The 20,953-nt window shown below is 41.4% G+C and overlaps 1 protein-coding gene across 1 annotated transcript in view; it reads left to right on the top strand.

Moving 5' to 3' along the window:
• Nucleotides 1-13,503: 13,503 nt before the first annotated feature.
• The window catches only part of NPNT (nephronectin), a gene marked incomplete at its 5' end in the record, with an annotated part of 47,313 nt that continues 39,863 nt past the window's right edge, over nucleotides 13,504-20,953 (top strand). Inside the window, 2 exons of the mRNA XM_084286867.1 lie at nucleotides 13,504-13,574; nucleotides 14,536-14,636. Coding sequence (XP_084142993.1) covers nucleotides 13,504-13,574; nucleotides 14,536-14,636 — 172 coding nt within the window. The remainder of the gene's footprint in view (nucleotides 13,575-14,535; nucleotides 14,637-20,953) is intronic.

The following is a 20,953-nucleotide window of genomic DNA, read 5'->3' as shown; positions in this document are numbered from 1 at the left end:
GTAAACCACTGCAGGCTAGTTGTAAAAGGATTAGAAATAGATTCAGCATACAGACAAAAAGGCATTTTCACTTCTTAGCTGTGTTTCTTTCATATGCTGAAGCCAAGGTCTAATTTTAGAAAGTGTTATTAATATTTCTGTGAACTCTAATTCATCAAAAACATTAGTTCACATTAAAATGCTTATACTTCTTTCAGTCCTAAGTAATTATCACTTTATCTTTCTCTTAATGTGCTATTATAGCATTCATTTTTATTTCTCCCCCCCTCTTTTAGTGCTAGCTTTCTAACCCAGATTGTTACTCTGGGTGTGTTGGAGCAGCATTCCGTGCATATTTTTAATTGTTAACTGCTTTTTCTGAGCATTAAAGTGTCAATTTAAAATAACATGCTGGTGTACTTAGTGCCCTTTTTTCTAGTATGTCATTGTTGTAATTTTTAACATTTTTATGAGAATTTGGTTGCTTTTGCTGCATTTGTAACCATAAATGTAATTTAGCATAACTAAAAATGGAGGGTTTTGAAAGAAATTTATTTCCAGATGTATGAAGATAAAGTGAGTTACTATGAACTGTTATGGGTATCACCCTGTATTTAGAGTTCAAACGCTTTCAAATATTGCAACATAATTCTCTTCTACATTAAAGAGATGCAGCCGCCCAGTAATGGACAGAAGAGGCGAAGTCAGCTTCATAATGTGAAAGCAACAAAGAGGAAAAGGCAGATCTAGATAAAACAATGTGAGAGTAAGTTCATCTTTGCAATAGAACAGAAAACTTAAGTTAGCTTTCCTTTATCCCCAGCATTGTCTTGATGCCCAGATTTTGATGCGTTTCCCAGTTTGTGTTTTTTTTTTTTTTTCCTTAGGATTTCAGTAATTTTCTTGACCCCAACACAGTAGCATATCAGAGACCTTGGCATGACTCCAGTTCGAGGTGTACCGGGCAGATATTTTGGAATGGTTAAGGATTGATATGCCAGAACAGTTGTTCCTAAAGTAATGCTGCAGGTAAGGAAAGGGAGAGAGAATTTTGGTGCTTTTAGAACTTGTGCTGAAAGACGATACCTGTTGTTTAAGAAGGCTACAAAGTTAAATGGAAATGATTGACTTGACAGGTTTGAAGGCTTCCAAGAGGCCTTGCTCCATAATTTTCCCAGGGATGGAAGTGAGGGTGACCTGCCTGGAGCTGCTTGTGTTGTCCTTCTTGCTGTAAGAACTGTCTTTCTGAAGTCATTGGGGAAGCCAGCCCCCTGCTGGCTTCACAACCTGTCAAAAAGAAGCCTTGTGAAGATTTCAGCCAGCCTCTCAATACTCTCAGATGCATCCCATCTAGTCCTATAGACTTGCACGGGTTACAGAACAACTTCAAAGAAGGGGAGACAGGTTGTGGCTACGGTATGATGGGAAATGTTAAACCTGGAGGAAATTAAATTTTCTGGTGTATGAAATAAACATGAACAAGTCTAGAATTCACTTTTAATTTACTCATTAAAACAAAAACACTACCACCAACAAAAAAAAACAACACCGCAGAGTAGCTATGCCACTGAAGAACATCTGATTTTTATCAGATGTTTTAGCCTAATATTTTCAAGACAGCCAGGGTACGTTTGGTGCAAGCATGTGGAGAGGAGCAGTGGGGTGTAAAAGTGGAAAGGGAAGGCTGAGCTGAATGGAGGATGGTTATTTGAGATACTCCAGCTGTGGAACTCACTCCCTCTAGCAATTTTGTTTCACTCCCTCTCCTCCCCTCCGCCTGTTTCTAGAGAGGTTTTTCATCTGGTATTTCCTGGACTGTGGACCATTTCTGGGTTACCTATGGCTTTTTGAACTGCTAGATGTAAGAGCTGCCTGTGTTTTTTTTTTGTTTGTTTGTTTGTTTGCCTTTGTGTGTGTTGTGTGGTTTTGTTTTTTTTTTGATGACAAGCTGACCTACTACTTGGTTGCATTAAGTTTATATAAAAATACATACTAAACACATGCAGGAGGTCAAGAAAATCATGTAGGTGATTTTAACAGTTTACATACAAAGAATTGTATTGTTTTGCAAAGAAAATACAAAAGTGGTGGTCTAGGGTAATGTAACCAATTCAGGGCTTAGTGTAGAGCTGTGAGAGTACCAGTAAGTTTGCAAGCTTTGAGGTAAGAGTTTTTATAATGTGTGTGTTTCTTTGTGGCATCTCTGCTTAGCCAGTGGAATTCCCCATCACAGACTCACCGAGCCAAGATTTAAATCAGGCCTTTAAATAGCTTTTTTTTTTTTTTTTTATTCTTTTTTATAATGAAGTTATCCATAGTTAAAATAGACAATAGTGAAGGATCATGGGGGATGGAAACCTCATGTTTTAGAACTTAGGCCAGCAACTTTGAGACAACTGCTGCTTGTTTAACAACACTGTCGCTCCTTTCTCTGAGGCCTCCAGTCTGGACCAGTATTGGCAACCAGAAGAATCAAAGATCTGAATCCCTGATGCAAATTCCGGGTGCCTTCCTTTCACCTGAGGTCTCCAGTGATTCCTTAAAATCAACTTTTATTCTTTCAGCTTTATTTCTTTCGTGAACAGATACTTGATTTCATGCTCATGCTGTGTTACGTTTCCTGAGGTATAACGCGTATGTATTGCTTGGCTGATGCGAGCTGGTAACTCCTGGTCTATCTGACTGACATTGCTTTCTTAAACAAAATCACGTAAGTTGCCTCTGACGCCAGGAGTTGTAGTAGGTGTATGTATTTTTGCACATTGGTTTTGCATGCTTTTAGCTAATTTTGTAGAAATAGCTAATGCTTGGCACCATGAAGGTTGTTTTTATTAATCTGGCGTGTTCCTATTCAAATACCCGTTTAATGTGGTCACCGACTATAGAAATAGTTAAACAATACTGTAAATGGCCATGTTGTCTTTGTTAGGATGATTGCTGACACACTGAATTCTTTTCATTAAGTAATTCGACCGCAACCATCTCTTTACTTTGGAAAAAGCAGAGGAAAAAAGCTCTAGCAAATATATTTTTCTCCCAGTTTTCATATTTGCAGTGCTTGTATTGGGAGATATAATTAGAATTTCAGGATAAATTACCCAAGGTACTGGATGAAAATCAAGACTAAAATAAACATTTAATTCCTCTTTTTTGCCTTTGACCATTACACGCAAACATTTGGTTATAAATTGATGTCTCATCCATGTTGGAGTAACATTTCATGTTCAAAGTAGGAATCTGGAAGAGAAACTTTTTAAAAGTGATTTAAAGCAATTATGCAATTTGAAACCTTCAGTTAGTTTCTGAATCTTTATTACAGTTGGATTACTTTTATATGCTCTGTAATAAATACCAAAAGGCCCTCAAAAATAAAACATGCTCCAGCTGAATAATCCTTACGGGGAGAATTTCCAATTTCAGCTCCTGATAATCTTACATTAGCAGGATATCTGTACACAATTAGTAAATATAACAGCCCCTGTTACAAGAATAAATACTATTGACGTATATACTGTCAATCTGGAGGATGTCACTCCTGCAATTCATTCAATGTTAGCACTTACCTTGCTTGAAAGAAGAGGGAATGTTTAAGCTGTGAGGTTAACACAGCTCCACTCTGCATCCTAATTCAGAACTTGCTGCTGTATCACCAGAAAATTTAGTTTAAATTTTTTTTCAGGATAGTCAGTCTCGTGCATCTGATCTTGAAAAATGCTTTTGTCTTTTTCAAGATCATCTGTTAACCATGAAAATATAGGCATACATGTGCACAAAATTGTTGTGATTTAATACCTGCCTCCATCTACAGAGAGGAGTCAATGCAGTGCAGAAAGCAGTAAGAGGAAGCTGTTAGCTATTGCTCTCAGGCTCTGGTAGAACAGTAGCACTTCTGTGCCTAGATGATCAAATCTACTAGACTCGTGCCTTACCTGAAGCATAGCAGGGTTTCTGTAAGTACTGTCTGTCTCCCCTATGTGCATTTTCCACATATTTAGGAAGGTTAAAAAAATGCCTTTCTTTGTTTAGTAATTTTCTGTTTTGAACCAAGCAATCTGAAGCTGCAGTTGACACCCTTGAAACTGAATAGAAAGAAATAATCCAGACCAGAAGATGCTAATTTAATTCCAAGCTGAACTTCAGAGCCCGTTGTGCTGTCAGAGTGAGAAAATCAGTCAGGCTCCTATACGCAGGAGGACTCTGTAGTATCTCCATGACCTGTCTGCTTAATGAAACATCTTTGTAGCGCACCGATGCAGTGTTCTTTGGGATTGCATATGATGTGTAGAATGGCCCTACAAATGTGCGCACACCTTACTTTTTATTCAAGTCAGCGATGCTGTTGATGTTGGAGAAACGATCCATAAAGTAAATGAACTAAAGTTTGATACAGCTAGGTTTGGGCTCAAATATTTCTTGGTTTGAGCCCTAAAATGGTGACCTTCTGGGAGCCAAGAACCAGAGATTAGCATTTTTAATGTCATATACAGTACTAACACATCTGATGTTTTAAGTGGACTTAATTTGATTGCTTCCTGATTTAAGATGCTTTAAATGTGTTCCTTTTTTCTTTATATGGTCACTGCTTTTAGTTTCATTAAAAGCATAAACTGAGACATATGCAAGCTTGCCAGTCTAATTTCCTGGTGGGCAGCTGACATTCTTTATCTGCACTCACAGGAAAAATGACAGCTCATTTATCTCTGTAGCTTCCCTCTGCCATGGAGAGCTGGCAGTTTGTGAGTTTGAAGGTTAACAATTACACTATTCAGATCATTGCAAAATATTTCAGAGTATTTTAGGCTATAGTTCTTGAAAGAAGGTAGAGCTTTTTATAGGCACTTTCTTCTCTGTCTTCCAGCTGTAATATTTCCCCTACTTGAGCAAGCACGGTTACCAGTCAGTTTTTTATGAATTAGAAGTAAAGAGACAAGAACAAAATACTTTTTTGTTCAAGAGACAAGGAAGAAAACACTTTCTTAAATGTGGCAGAATTCAACTCTTACCCCTTTGTGCTAGCTCCATCTTCTGCCTGTTCATTAATTATGTCGTTAATTCTGTTACCTGTGGATTCTGCTATTTAAAGCTTTACAGGGCCCTCTAAATTTGGACTTTTTTTCGCTTGTCCTAGAACATTTTGATGTGGTCTGCAAGCCAGATCTAAAAACTGTCAGCAGATTTGCTCCAGCCTCTTTCTTAGGTTTTCCCTCTCCTTTCACACAAGCAGTCACATTTTGTTTTCTGTTCCTGAAATTTTCTCACTTCTTCTACTGCAGGATATCTTTATTCCTGACGAAAAAAAACTTTGTCTGCAGTTCCCAGTCCATCTCAGCCAGAACTACGGTACTTCTCTAGCTTATGGAGATCTCAGTTAAGGAGAATGCTGGCTCATTTAGACAGTTGAGGCACGTGTCCAATTGTATGTTAAAACTGAGCCCCAAATTTATTGTCTCCTCTCAAAAAGTATCGATAAAAACCTGTAGAAATGTTCAGAAGTGTTGTTTAGAGATACTGTTTTTGAATATACAGCTTCAAAAACATACTACAAAGTAGATTTGAATGTTACTGCAGTGTTTTAGCAGAGTCAGTAACTGTTTACCAGACCTGTAGATAACCCAGAAACTGCTTCATTTCCTTTCATACTGAGCACTTAAACCCATCGTAAATCTTTTGCATCCTCTTGTCTCTCATAGTGTATTCTGAAGACAGGAATTCCATGGACATTTTGAAGTCTCTCACGTCCTACCTAATGAAAACCACAAATAAACCCTGTAATGCTGAAAAGCATTAAAAGGCTTGCAGCAGCTATACAATAATCACCATACCAGCCACGTGCTGTATGCAACTGTTGCTAGATTGTACTTCTATTGGATCTTGTTTTGGTTTTGACTTAAAACATATGAAAACTTTAATAATAAAAATGGTTAATTCCACTGAGGTTAGTAGAGCTATTTATTTTACAGAATCTGGGGACCTGACCCAGGATTGTCCCAGTCCATTACCATTTAAAAACCTTTGCTGACATAATATTGAACCATTTATCTTATGTGAGGGATAGACTCTGCCTATCTCCATTGCAGTTGGGGCCTGGGGCTCTTGAAGCTCTTTTATATTGGAGAGGATCCTGTCTACCTCTTTCATTGCCTCTGATATTGCACAAATTGCTGACTTTGTGGTAACTCTTCCACTTGGTGGTGCAGCTCTTCAGCATCCACACGCCTCCTGCAGGAAAGAAAACCTCTCCCAGCCTTGGGGCATTCCCTGCAGCATGGGACTTCCAGAGCTGCATCCACTGTCCTAGGCTCTTGTTGGGTTGAAGTCTCTATGCTGGCAGGGGCAGCTGCTCCAACAGCTGCTGGGGTTTTTCTGCTTGTATTTGATGGGTTTTGAAAGGCGTCTCCATGGTATGTAAGTAGTTACAGCTGAATGAAAAATGACAGCCCAAATGAGAGCAGGGAGGATGCAGGGAGGACAGAGCCAGGCTCTGTTCAGTGGTGCCCAGTGACAGGACAAGGAGAAATGGGCTCAAACTGAAATGCAGGTGGTACTGTGTGACTGTCAGGAAACTATATTTTTATTATTATTATTATTATTTTTTAAAATCTATGAAGGTGGTGACTGAGCAGTGGCACAGGTTGAACGGAGAGGTAGTGAAGTCTCCTTTCTTGGAGATGCTCGAAAGTCCTCCAAACATGGACCCAGGCAAGCAGACCTATGCAGCAATGCTGGAGCAAGGGGGTTGGACCAGGTGACCTCCAGAAGTCCCTTTCATCCTCAACCATTCTGTGAAACAGCAGTAGAAATTATCGACTGCCCATCTTAATTGAACTGTTAAAAGTTCTTTTGGAGACTGCAGTTGCATACAGTTGAACAGAGGAGATTGGTCAATCGTTATTGTAATTACCTGAAAGCTTTCCCTTTGACTAGCTGTAATATGTTTCCTGCCTACTACCCCCACTTGCCCCACATCTCAGATGTACTAGGAATTATCTGCATGGCAAAACAAGATGGAAATTAAAGAAGCAATTCAATGAATTAGACAAGCCCATTTTTTTTCTGGAGAACAGCAATGTAAACGCCTTCAGGTCGGTAGGTCTAAGTCGATTTATCAGCAACCAGTATGAGAAAATGCATCTCGCTACATAGCTACAGCTCAGGCAACTGAAGTTGCAACGCCTGAAACCAACTGAAACAGAAGGAATGCCAGGACCCAGAGTGATATATATATATTTTAACCTAATTTATTCCATCTTTACCGGAGTTTACACAGCAATTCAGGTTCAGTATGAAAAAAGAAAAACAATCCAAAGAATCAGATGCAAACAGTGCTTGATCACTTTTTCCCTGGAAAGGTGTTGTCAGACAGCGTACCTGTATTAGTGTATGGGTCTGCAACTTTTTTTTTTTCCCTTCCTGATATTGGCAATGAGTCTAAGACATGGAGAAAAACAAAGTTATAAAAACAGCGTGGTAGTCAAGGCTGTTTTCTTAGGCTACTGTAAATCATTTCCTTCTGGTTCTGCATCTACCACTGTATTTCTTGCTGTTAGGAGTGTATTTCATGGGCAGAATCAATTGAATCCATGCTGTGCCAGATTGATCTCATTTTCTTCTTTTGTCCAAAAGATGATTCTGATAACTTTTCAGGCTGATGTATGGCTGTTCTTTTATGTTAAAATTCTTAAGCAGTCGAAGAAGCCATAGCTTGCAGTCTGGACACATGAAGGTTGAGCAGAAAGAGAAAACTCAAGTCTGTGATTATTTCAGGTAACCTACAAAACAGCCTGCTTGCTTTAAATTAGCTTACATTAGAACTGTGGTTGAGAACATGTCTTCATGGAGATCCCATCAGTTAACGTTGCCTTTTTCTTTTGTTAAAGTTACAGCAGAAAGTGTGAGGTTAAGTTTGGTTTCAGCTCACGTCCTTGTGGTTTTGGGATTCTTAACAGCTTTTTTATTGTTATCTTCTGTAGGACATCTGTGGCTCTTCCCCCGTTGTGTTATTCTTTATATTTTTACTTTGTTATAGATAGTAATTTGATGACTTGATTTTTGCTTTTTCTTTAAGAATCTGTCAGCAACCTTTAATATTGTTAAACAGAAAGTTTTTATCCACTTCATGCCCATGAAAAAGGCAGTAAACTGTTGATTAGGGGTGTTCCAGACTTTGTGTTTTTTACCGTGTAAGTAATATTTTTTAATTGCTTATCATCCTAAACAGCTCACTTGTGCCTCAGTTTTCTTCTCTCATTTTGACCACCAGGTATGCATACATACAGCTCACAGAGGTGATAATGAAATGATTTAGGTGATGATGCGTTAGTGATGCATGGAACAGTTTTCTTGCATTGAAGTGTTTGGTTTCCAGAGGAAAGGAAACGGTGTCAGGCATTGGCTGCAGAGTTTAAAACTGGACATGGGTATCAGGGAAAGGTTCTTCACCAAGAGGGTGGTCACGCACTGGAACAGGCTCCCCAGGGACGTAGTCACAGCACCAAGCCTGTCGGGGTTTAAGAAGCATTCAGACTGTGCTCTTAGTCATATGGTCTGAATTTTTGGGTAGACCTGTGTGGTGCCAGGAGCTGGACTTGATGACCTTTATGGGTCCCTTCCAACTCGGGTTATTTTATGATTCTATGGGGAGCTGTAGTACAATTTGCGTAACAAGCTGTAAAGCTATAGGAGTTGTGTTGAATTCATCGTGTTAAGGGAACAGTAGGGCCTTACAAAGATTGTTTGGAAAACCCCTTTACAGAAGTATGACAAAGCTATGCTCCCTAGGAAACAGCCCTGCATCCTTATCACTGAGCCCAGCTGGTTTGTTGTGATGGCTTTCCCAAAGGCTGACTGAACTACAGCAGTGAATGAGAGCTGACCCACCTGGAGCAGGCAGTAACAATGCTAATGTACTGTTGGAGGCATTTTATTCAGTGCTGACGGAACAAAATAGCGTGTCAATCATTTATTCAACAGATTCCTAACGCTTTCTTCTCTTCCTCTGTTTTTCAGACAGCATCAGAGGTCATATGCACGTTTTTCTGCTCAGTCTGTGAAGGCATTCACAATTGTTTCTCTTGGATGCAGAACTCATCCCAGTTCTGCCTTTGTGACAGCCTGCGAGTCTGGATCAATGGAAGGTAGTCCGTAGTTTTGTTCACAAAAAAACCCCACAAAACTCAAACCCGTGTTCTCCAACAGTGGCATCCCATTCATTGCTAGCATTACTGAGAGCAGCAGGGTGCACAAGGCTGCTCTCAGTGCAGGCAGTTTGCCATAATTTTGTAAAGCTGGCTGTGCTGTCCCTCACTGTACTGATGAAGATGTCTCTTACAGAAAAATCTGCACTTGATGTATTCAATCATGGTGTGCTTCAAGCGAGGCTAAGTAGAACAAATTCCTAATAAATAGGATAACGTTAAGTTTGGGGGATTATAATTCTTGTCCTCAATGAAAAACACCTTTGATACAAGAATTGATCAAGTAGCTGTATGTTCAAAAGATATATACAAAAGGGAATAAGGAATTTTACTGGGCTTTGAACAGAAAATTGTTTATTTATAGGGGAGAAGAAGTACAGCTCACGCTGTAATGAAATGCAGGAAACATCAACACAAATACCACTCACAGTTTTAAAGAAGGATTTTGTACAAACATGAGAAGGATGTGTTGAAAAAGCCTGTTTCAAAAAGCAAATAATTAGTAAGACAAGATGCAAGATCTGTACAGAAGGCGATTGATACTACAACATTTGATAGTTTTGATGACTTTACCCTTTTAGGTAAATTTACTGAGAAAGAGGTAGAGTACCAAGATTTAGCTGCAGTTACTGGATCTTCTTGATGCCTCACAGTTTTCTTATTAGGGTGGCACTGACAGAGGTTGTCACCTAGTGTATGCTTGAGATAATACTACTTTTAAGTATATTAAGTATTTATCATACTTAACAATGTTAAATTTGGTTGAAAAGCAGAATTTCATCACCCAGAAGAAAAGTAGTGACATAGAAAGTTTCATAGATAATTTGGACTTTTTTTTCCCTTTTTTTTCTTTTTTTTTTTTTCCCCCAAAAGTAGGCATGTTTTAGCATCACAAGTGGAGAATACGATAATGTATGCCATCAACTACAGACTAAGTACACCATATTTTACACATGTGCCATAGTGTGATTTAGTGACTTGGGATAGCGTGGTATTTGTGGTTAACTTAGCCTCAGTGAGGCTGGAATACTTAGACAGAATGATGGATTTGTGGTTTAAATATGAAATTGGAAAACAGGAGGTCTGTTTCTGCTTTGATGACAGATGACTTGATTTGTGGGAAACATCACTTTCTGTTCCTTAATGTCTGCTTATGTAAACTGAGAGTCACAGAAAGTATGGCTTGATTCAGCTGAATAGAGGACTTTATTAATATTTGTAATGCATTTTAAGACACCAAAGAGGAAATTAATGTTTAAAAGGGCATTTTGCTAGAGGTAACTAATGCCTCCCTCAAAGAAAAGTTACTTGACCGTAGATTGGCCAAAGGTGGTGTCTGCTACTATTGCATTTATGTCTAATTTACAGCTGCCTGTAACAAGATGAAATTTGAAGTTGCTTCTGTATGACTTGTCCTATCAACCATATTCTACCATTCATCATCTCTACCAATATTTGTCATTCTAAAATACCCACCACTGGTATCTCGTCAGCTCTCTTTTCTTAATATTGCTTGTCTAGTCAATACCAGAGAGTATTCCAGAAGTTCCCCCCAAGAAAAACCATCCACAAGGAATATCTTAGAAACCTCTATTTAGCCGAAGTTTTTAACCCTGAGACAGCCTGGACATTCAGCCTACTCCTACTGAATTAAAAGAAAGTGGTGTGCATGCGGAACAATTCCCTGGCATAGAAGGAAGTTCTCTCTAATGAAATGAACCTGTGTGAGCATCGTTTAATTATAACTGGGTTTCTTGTTGCTTACATTCTTTCTTAGTTGATGGTACTTATAGTAGCAGTTAAATAATGCTGTAAGTAACTTATGTAATGAAGTTTAACACTGGTGTACTTTGGGGGGAGAAATACCAGCTACTCTACTAAGTGGTATATTGAACATACTCCTGCATGCTTTGCATGACTGTACAGTAATGCTCACCATTCCAGAAGCAGCGGTTGTCACCACCACCTTTACCATCCCTACAGCAGGGCTAGCAAGCCCCACTCTTCAGAGCATTTCTCTACTCTCTGCTCTTATCACTGAGTGCATCAGACTCTTCCTCTGCTCTTAGTGTAGTGTATCTTACCTTGTTAAGAAAACTTCCCTGACATTGATAAAGCATTGCCAAAATAAATGAATTCATAAATGGTTGGATATTAGTCCCATCGATGGGTATGGAAGTGTAACATGTGGTCTTCCAGCATCTGGTAATTTATTTTATTTTATTTTCAGGCTGATATTCCAAAACAAATTGTAAAGACAGCAGAAGTTAATCAACAGCAGACACGCCTAATTGAAGTAGGCACCACGTCCGACCAGCACACTAGTATTAACATACAAGAGTGCCAAACACTGCAGAGGAAATCTGAAATACTGAGTGCAGGCTGGAGAGATTAAACAATCTTATTACCATTTGTGAGTATATGCGCTTTAAAGGAGCAGCATGTGCTTAAAAGTTGCTTAGTACTTAAGTACCACTACAAAATGCAGAGTAGTGTGAATGGATTTGACTTTGACATGTCCTTTTGGACATTTGAGGGAAAGTGTCAGGTTGCCCTAGACCTTTATTCACAATGAAGTTGAAATGTTGTTTTAGGCACCTGTCCTGAATTTGGTTGCAGTGTAATTTGTGGGCATTTTCCTCCTGTGTGTTGGAGAGATGCAACCAGATGCTGGTACCAGAGAGAAATCCCTGTTGCTATCACATGTAGGATTTATTCCTTTTGCCCATAAAATCTTGACAATAAATTTATTCTGCAAGGGCTGTGGGATGATCCCACATCACGTATGTGAGTGGGGGAAAAATGTAATCAATCAGTCAAGAGCTGGAAATCAACTCTATGTTTCAGCAAGGATCTAATCTCAGCCAGATGCTCTCCTGTCTTTACCAAATGCTACTGCGTTATTGCCTTCAGTCTTTGGTTATCAGCTTCTCCTGATGTGGATGAAGGGAACAAAGTTTGGTCTCTGCTGTAGTTTTTGTCTCTAGCTAAGTCGTCCACAGGGGTTTGCTATCCAGGCACAGGTAACAAGCATCTTGCAGAATCATCAGCTCTTGACAGTTTTTTTGTTTTGCTTTGTTTTTGTTTTTTTTTTCCTGTGTCTGAACAGTGTTGGGTTGAGACTGTGGACAGAAAGCTTAGCACAGGGACAGTACGGTCCTGAAAAGATGACAAAGATTAAGTGAAGGAGGGGAGGGCGTTCTGCTGCAAACCAGTGATAAGCGGTAAAACTGCTCTGAGAGAAGGTATAATTTTACAAAGCTCACCAGCACAATTCATACTTTGTGCAAAAGGTCTGTACTGTTTCCGTGTTGCTTGAATATCTGTGTTTTGAAGGTGCAAAATGCTCTGAGCAGAACTCCCAGCTGGACCCTGAAGCCTGCAATCTTCTTTCAGGAAGCGGGCATCTCAGTGCTCTGTAAAGTGTTTGGCTTTGTGGTACAGCGCAAAGTGGAAGATCTTTCTTTTCGGGGTCTGAGCTGTAGCCTGACCCTTTGTGAGAACAGCTGATGAGCCTTATTAGCCCTGACTCGGGCACAAATCAAAACCACTGCTGCAATGTGGTCCAAGCTGTTGGCCTGTCTGTCTGTAATCAGAGAAACCTCAGAGCAGCCTTGACCCTAAGTTGGTGACAAGTTTTCTTTAAAAGTGTCCCTCAGTAAGTCTCAAAAGTTCAGAGAAATGGACTGGCCCTGGCTGCCGTATTTTAGGGTTTTTGTGTAGCACACAGCTGGAGTAACCACTGGTGGTGGCGGTGTGTGGGTCATGTGGAAACTTGTTGCTTGTCGGGACAGGGGCTGGGACTCTGTCACATGCCAACATCGGAGAGCTACAAAAAGTATTTAAGCCATAACAAAACACCACAAACCTTGCAATTCTCTTGGAAAGCATTTTACTGGGAGAACTCGGGCAGGCAAAAGAAAGCCACATCATTACCCTTTAACCTTCCCACACGGACTCCGCTCCCGGGGGGGGGGGGCTGCCTGCCTCACCTCAGGACCCCAAAATCACCAACCTCTCCCCAACCCACCCCCCTTTCTCCCCGTCCCCCCTCAGCCCCCTGGCTGCGGGTGTCCCCGGGGCCGGGCTGTGGAGGCGGGCGGCCCGGAGGCGGGCGGCCCGAAACCGGGCGCCCCCACCGGCTGCGGGCGGCGCCGCCGCCCCTCAGCAGCGCCTCCTCCGCACCCAGGGGCTCGCTGCCGCCGCTCCTCAGCTTTCCGCAGCCCGGCCGGGGTCGGCGGCAGCCGGAGCCCCCTCACGGTGCCGCTCCCGCTCCCCGTCCCCTCAGCGGCGCCGTCCCGGGGCGGCGCGGTGGGGAGCCCCGCCGGCCATGGAGCTCTCCCTGCGGCTGCTGCTGGCCTCCTGCCTCTCCCTGGGGGCTGCCGGGGAGTTTGACAGAAGGTAGGAGCCCCGAGGGCACGGGGCGGCGAGCGGGGGGCGCCTCGGGCACGGCCGAGCCGGAGCCGGAGCCCTGAGGGGAACCGGGCGGCGGGGTGCGAAATGGCGGCGGGGGGCTCCCTCCGTCCAACCCGTCCCATAATCGGGATTAAAACCGAAGCGCCTGGCGTGCAGGGGAGATCAGATCGCTTTATTGACGCCTCGAGGCACTGGAAACGAGAGGCGGAGGAGGCTCGCAGCTCAAGTTTTAACGTGAAGCGAGGTGAAAGGGGAGGCTTGGCGAGGCTGCGCCCGGTGCCGAGCCGCGTCAGGTGTAGCGGGGGCGCCGCGCGGGATGCTCCGAGCAGGGCTGGGACCCTCCGCAAACCTTGCTCCCTCGGCTCTGCTCCGCTGCACTGCTGCTTCGCTCCGTGTGTCCTTAAAAAGCATTAACAACTCCCGACAATACTTCGGAAGTGCCTAGGACCGCGCTCTCTCTTTCCCTGTTGCATTTATTCACTCTTTCACTACCTCTCCTTTTGTATTTATACGCTTTAACAGCACAAGAAGCTTTAGTTTTGATTTATTTTTTTTCCTTCGGTGAGAAAATGTGGCAATATGCCGCGAAGAAAATCAATGCTGAAACTCTGTGATGGTGTTTTATTTCCCATCATAGATCCAAACTTCTGGGATTGCTTAGCCCTGTGAGCGGCAGCAGTGAGCATATTGCCAAGCACGTCAATTGGTTCAGGCTTTACAAACTTACCCGAATTATCTCTTCCTTGCCTATAGCTGTTTACAATTTCCGACCTACACGCTATTTTAATGACAGGAATATCACAGACTCAACTCAGAGCAGTTCTTGTTTACCACAAAAACCTCTGTGCAGGAAAGATTATTATTATTATTTTTTCTCATTTGTTTTTCTTCATATGGAACGGTTTCAAAACATTTCACCAGCCTTTTTTTGAAATGTCTCGTTCAGGTGGCCCAGACAAATAGTCTCTTCCGCAGGACTGTGCCGCTTTGGAAGTAGAATTGACTGCTGCTGGGGCTGGGCCCGTTTGGCTTGGGGACATTGCCAACGTGAGTACCATCGCTGCTGGGGCTTCTAGTCACTCCTAGGAAAGGCTTGTACACACCTAGTCCTATCTTTCACATGTTCACACACAGTTTTATACTGCAGGGCACAGGCTTTTGCATGTGTGAGTCTGATCTACTTGAAAGGATGTTGTCAGGCTAAAATTCAGTCTATTATTAACAGTTCTAAAACTGATTGCAATCAAGGAAGGTAAACTTTGCTTAAGGCAAGGAGAATTTGTGAATTTTTATTTTGTTTCTGTTTCATTTTGTCCTCTGGCCTAATAGCATGACGTAACACCACAGTGTCATGTTACAAGCAATGCAGGCAGGAATATTTATATCCAAGAAGGAAATCTTGAATAATTGGCATTTCATTTAAAAAGTTAATGGAAATATTCAAATTGATGCTAAGTTCAAATGTTATTTCAGTAATTCCTAACTAAGGCTATATAAATCAGCCTGACAGCATCTTTTTATTGGGTCACATGTGAAGAGAACATCTCTGAGATTTTCACATCTATTTAGAATCCTCAATATAATTGCAGGGTAGTGAAATAGATAAGCCCTCATCATTAACAGCATCTTCAAAAAGTATTCTACGGTGGCAGCTAGAACTGTGTAGAAGCGAAAAGTGTTAGGACTGTCACAGAGACCTCAGCTTGTTAAAATTATAAGCTTTGATTCTGGGAACACTGGCTCATGTGCCTAACAGTACATACGTGAGTGATTTCCCCAAAGCTTTTGCAGGAGTAAACCTATAAATACTGGTTCTTGCTTTTCTGATTAAGATGCAACTGTCTGCTAACTAGATGATTTTCTGCCAAGCCATTTTTAAAGGAAAACAGGTATTGAATTATTAGCTGCATAGTCTGCAGGACAGTGATTATAGGCAGGCGGCTGATAGAAAGACAAAAGACAGAAGTAGCATTGGCAATGCAAATAGACTCTCAGCAAAGGTTTTGTTCAAATCTGTAAATAGCAATACTGTCTCTTTCCTTCCCAAGTGTGTTAGAAGCCCACAGTGTTTAATAGGTGTATAAGTTGACTGGTTAAAAAAAAAATTAAAAGCTAGGCAAAGTACTTTTGGAATATAACATACCTGCTACTGTTTTCAGACGTGAAGTTCTCAGATCAGTATCTCAGCCTGTGTCATGAGTCATTTTGATTTTTAGAGCTGGGGTTGGTAGCAGAAATAGTCCTTTCACTGGCATGAACATTTATAGAGAAGGAAGGAGACTGTGAAGTAGGTTGATTGAAGCTGGTCCAGAGATAATAGAATTTATGTCTGTCTATTATAACACACATTTGAAAATTGTTAAGCATTTAAAGATTTGAGGCTACGAGGACTTATCTGACAAGTATCAATAATTTGCACTGAAAAAATGTTACAAAGGCTGTTACAAAGTCTGATTTGGAGTTGCAGTTTTTGTAGTCTTGGGAGATGGGAATAGCATAAAGTGATACTAGCAAAAAAAAATCACAACTAAAAATCAAAACTGAGACATAACATCCAGAGAGTCTTTTTTTTATTTTTTAGTTTTTAGTCTTTGAATTTTCTCAGTAAGGTCACTTGTAGTGATTTCCAACTTTTTCAGGTACCATAAATGTTCCTTTTTTAAGGCTAAAGCTAAGTGAATTCTCATCTCCTTCTATGGTGCCTAAGTTCATTACTTACAGATTTGTCCTCCATGCACTTTTCCAAGGAGTGCAAAGATGGATTTTATGTGGTCATCTCCAGTAGCCGGGACCAGACTTTGACAGGAATACAGTTGTCATTTAGGTGTACAAATATTTTTTTCCATTTTTTTTTTCACCCAGGTGCTGAGATTTTTTTTTTTTTTTTTATCGGAACTTGCTGTTTTAGAGGAGTCCTAGACATCTGGGTGAAGACCTTACTCAAAACTTAGCTGCTCATTCTAGTTCTGAAACAGGAGCCAAGCTCCTAGAAAAATAAAGCAAGGAAGCCTGCCCCAGTTGTGGGTGGTGAAAATTCCAGTCATATCACAGAGGGGGAGATTACGCTAAATGAAAGTGAATCTTCCTAGTGCTGGCAGCCAAATAGAAAATCTGTAGTCAGCTCTCCACCTTGGGAATGTGGCAGTCAGTGTGAAGGATTAACCTCACACGCAAGGCGGCATTCGGCATTCCTGGCCTCAAAGGCAGCCTTGAGTGCTTTACTGTACAAAGGGATATCACTGAAAATTTTCCAGAAAGCCAAGTACACAATTGTTTCTCCTGCTCTATGGGAAAAGGCAAGCCTCTTAGTCCTGGCCCAAAAATAAATGGCGTAAATTTTAGACTTTCTGTACTAAGTATATGTTTCCTTTGCCATTTCTAGAATAAATAGTATTTATGCAATGAAAATAAGTATAGGGTCAGATTAAAAATGATTACTGAGACCCAGTTTAAAAATGAGTCCAAAAATGAAGCAGTAAATATTTAGGCAACAATGCTGAGCTTTTTATTAGTGGGATTGAACTGCTATAATCAAACTAAGTGGTTTGAATCATCCTTGTTATACCTGCAAGTGTTGCAGCACATTTGCACTCTCACCTGTTTAGTCATTCATCATCTGCTGCGGATGCTCCAATCGCTTTTGAGTTTATCCTACCAAGAGCAAATGTAAGGTGAAAGCAGTGCTGGAGACAGCGAGTAGCAAGATTAGAGGCCCGATACATGGCGGAGTTGTCCCAGATTAGAGTTACCACACGGCCTCTGAGCCGTGATGAGCCACAGGTGAGCAGTTGCAAACACACTTGGACACATTTCCTGCTGCCCAGCTGAGCCGTGCTGGCTGCTCCACCAGGCACGCGTGGGCCTGCCGCATGCCCACGGCTATCGAGGAGAAAATTGTTAGCTTAGAGCATGGTGTAAGGTGATGGTTTAACTGTGAAGGAGGGTTAAGTCTGTGTACATCAGCTCTAACAGGATAGGAGTGTGGCTCAGCTGACGAGTGGTAACTCATTAATTAAGCCATGGTAATGCCACGCTTGTGATCTGTAGCCCATCTGTAAAATTGCAAATTGAAGCCGAATCGTGCTAGGTAAACCTGCTTTGGTGAAGCCTGGCGTATTTCCTTTTATGTCCCTCTGACATATGGGTGTACATGCAGCGTAACTGTGCTTAGTGCTGCTTAGTAACATAAGTCAGCATAACCCAGCTGTCTTTTTCACTCTTACAAACATGCAGGAAGAAGTCAAAATCAGGCCCCTCCTTCCATTTATACTCCACCTTTAAAACATCCTCTCTCCTGTTAATAAATTATAGCAGTCAAGACTTGTAGGTGTAAGGAAGTGCATGTAGATCTGATCTCTCTAACTCACTACCAAAGCCTGTCAGTATCAGCTGTAACAGCTCATAGAGATACTGCCTCTATGGTGACATAAAATTGCCTTCCCAAATGCTCTTGGCAGCTTCAGCAAATGCACTTAGAAGGTGTCCCTCCAACTGAAATAATCACAAATTTTGAAACATGTTGGATTTTTTCTTCCTTGTGGGTTATGAACACCAAGTGAGATCTGTGTTTAGGCAGCTAGAGCCATTTTTAGATTGATATCAATATAACCATATTTTCAAAGGTGCTGAACAATCGTATCTCAAATAACTTCACTGGGTTTTCTAAGTCCTTGTAAATCGAAAAACGATCTACACTTACTTAGTGGCCTAAGCTAGAATTAGAATGGTGGATATATCCTATGACTTAATTGAGTAGCCTTTCTGAGATTTTGAATGGGTTTATTGATTAAACCTGGTGCGTAAAAAGGCTAATTTGGAAGCAGCAGCAATTTGTTTGAGCAACATCTCTGAGTTCATGTGAAGAAACCTCATCACTGGTAGAGCTGATTCTGTGCACCATTGGACTTATGTCATCAGTGCTTTAAAGTCAGGTGTCAAATTTCCCCATTGAAATTAGTTAAAAAATCTCATATTGTTGCCCAGCTGGTGGGATTTACTTGGGTAAGGGAAAACCAAGCTTTCTTCCCCCACAGCAGCAGAAAAAAAATGCCTTGGGAAGTTAATTCAACTTTTTTTTTTTTTTTTAATGTGTTAGTCAGCAGTAATTTTCATGGTTTGAAACACCCAGGTGAAGAGAATTTCCAGCAGTGGTAGGGCTGAAGCTCAGGTTCTTTGAGACAGATGAGAAATGTCAACTTCAGAAGGAAAACCAGTCCTTGGTAATTTCAGTAGTCTAGCCGCTGTAGTCTAGGAGCTCTGCTGAAGCCCATCATCTCGTCCCCCTAATCAACGTCCGTGACAGTTTTCTGTAAGGATGGCTCTCTCCCTTGGTGTTTCTCAAGGGCAGGATAATCCGGGCCTTTGTTGTCCAAGTGTCTGCCAGGTCAGAGGTGGGCCAAATAGCAGGAAAATCCTTGGACTACTGCTCGACTAACCCTGGCTGCCAGCCCACTGTAGGGAAATGACCTGTGAATTCACACACACACACACACACACACCCCACACACATATACTGGACTCTGGAACCTGGTTAGCTTATCAGGAAACTAAAATACGGGATAATAGAGACACTGATTTCATGCAGAGGTGTATGTGAGAAGGAATGTGATACTTTTTGTTCTTTAGTATAAGTTCTTCCCTTTAGTTCCCAAGAAGCTGTGCTAGGGGCTATTGGAAACATGTTAGTTCCTTGTGGATGTTTTTGCCACTGATCTGGCTGGGCTCCTTGAAAGTCATTCCTAGAACTAGTGGGCTACCTGCCTTGCTTTTAGTTGGCTTACAAGAAGTGCTGTAGCTCTTTCAGAAGCTATAAAAATGGTTTCCACATGTGTGTGCCTTTCGTGGACAAAATACACCTGCTTTGTACTTGGCTGCATGTCTGTTTGTAAGTCATTTGTGTGCTAGTTATATGTAGTCAAGCTGAACTAAGGATGTAAGCTGCCTTTTGCTTCACAATTTCACCTGCAGTTTAAGAGCCAAGAACTAAACTCATTTTATTAAATAAGACCTGGCAGAAAGAGATACTATTTCTTTAACATAGCTTTTAAAAGTTGAGTAAGATTTTTAAGAAAAACAATGGAAAACTACTCGAGTTCTTGTTCTAGCTTACAGTTTGGACAACTCCTTTGCTGGAGGCAATGGCGAATGTGGTTTCTTTTCCTGCATTCACACGTGTACAAAATAGAAGCTTGGATCTACAGCTTCCATAAACTGATGCTGACTTACTGTCAGATCCTCTGCTGGCAAGAGTCTGCATGAGTGCTGAGGTCGACAGGGGTACTCTGAGAGTTTGTCCAGTGGACAGAAAGTTTGACCAGCAATAGATGTTTAACGGGAATAAAATCCCACTGAACATGGATGTAACAAATAGTGCTGTTATTTGATGACATTGTTGAATTCTCCTTAAACATTAACAAAGTCAATAAAGCCCATCCTTAAAGGGGATCAAGAAGATGAGCGTGCTCTTTTAGAGAGTCCATCTGTTGTAACTCAGTCTGGTTATCTGTCTATGCTGAGGTTTGAGTCTTCTCCCCCTAGAACAGAGCCAGGATAGGTCAGCAAAGCAGTTTCCCACCACCTTACTATAAAACCACAATGAATTTTAAGAGCTCAGGGACAGAGCAGTCAAGAAGCTATGCAATCCAATAGCCCATTAGTAAAAATAGAAGTCAAGCCATCAGTTTACACCTTGTTTAAGCATTGTGCTGTTAAGAAATGTTGACTGGAAGATGTCAGAGTAGCATTTAGATTTCGTCCAGCCCAGTGAAATGCATGTTGCTGCAGGAAGTTCTTGCGAGAAAGAGGGGGGAGCTTGTACAAGCTGAAATAGCAGGCATAACCAGATGCTTTGCTGGAAATTGTGCATGCTGCTGCCTTCTTGCAACTGTTGTGGAGAAATCTGTACTGTATTTGCTTCTGCTTCTGTCTTAATGAGCTTCCAGACTGTCTATCCGTGCTGTGCCATCTATTTACAGAGATGCAAGGCGCTGGGAGGGGCAGGGGGAAGAGGTGGTTTTCCTCTCATTGATGCCTAGAAGGAGATTGTGTATAACCAACAGTAGTGTTGGTGGGAGTTTACTCATCTAAATCATCTCGTACATCAATGGGAGAAGAGGCCATGAGTTGCTTAGGACTTGTGTTTCTTGTATGTAATGATGCTTTAAGTGGAAATGGCAATTCTGTATGGTCCAAGCTGCACAAATCTTTAGCAAAAGAAAGCCATGATTTTGTCAATAATGGCTTCCAGGGGTTTGGCCCACTGGCTTAAGCCTCCTTAAATCCAGCAAGAGTTTTGTTACTAAATTTGTGGTTGTGAGAACATTAACACATCGTGTTGGCAATGTTTAATGAATATTGCTATGCAC

This window comes from Netta rufina (assembly GCF_964035555.1).
Source record: "Netta rufina genome assembly, chromosome: 4".
Classification (NCBI taxonomy): domain Eukaryota; kingdom Metazoa; phylum Chordata; class Aves; order Anseriformes; family Anatidae; genus Netta; species Netta rufina.
This window is presented reverse-complemented; position numbering and strand designations above follow the sequence as displayed.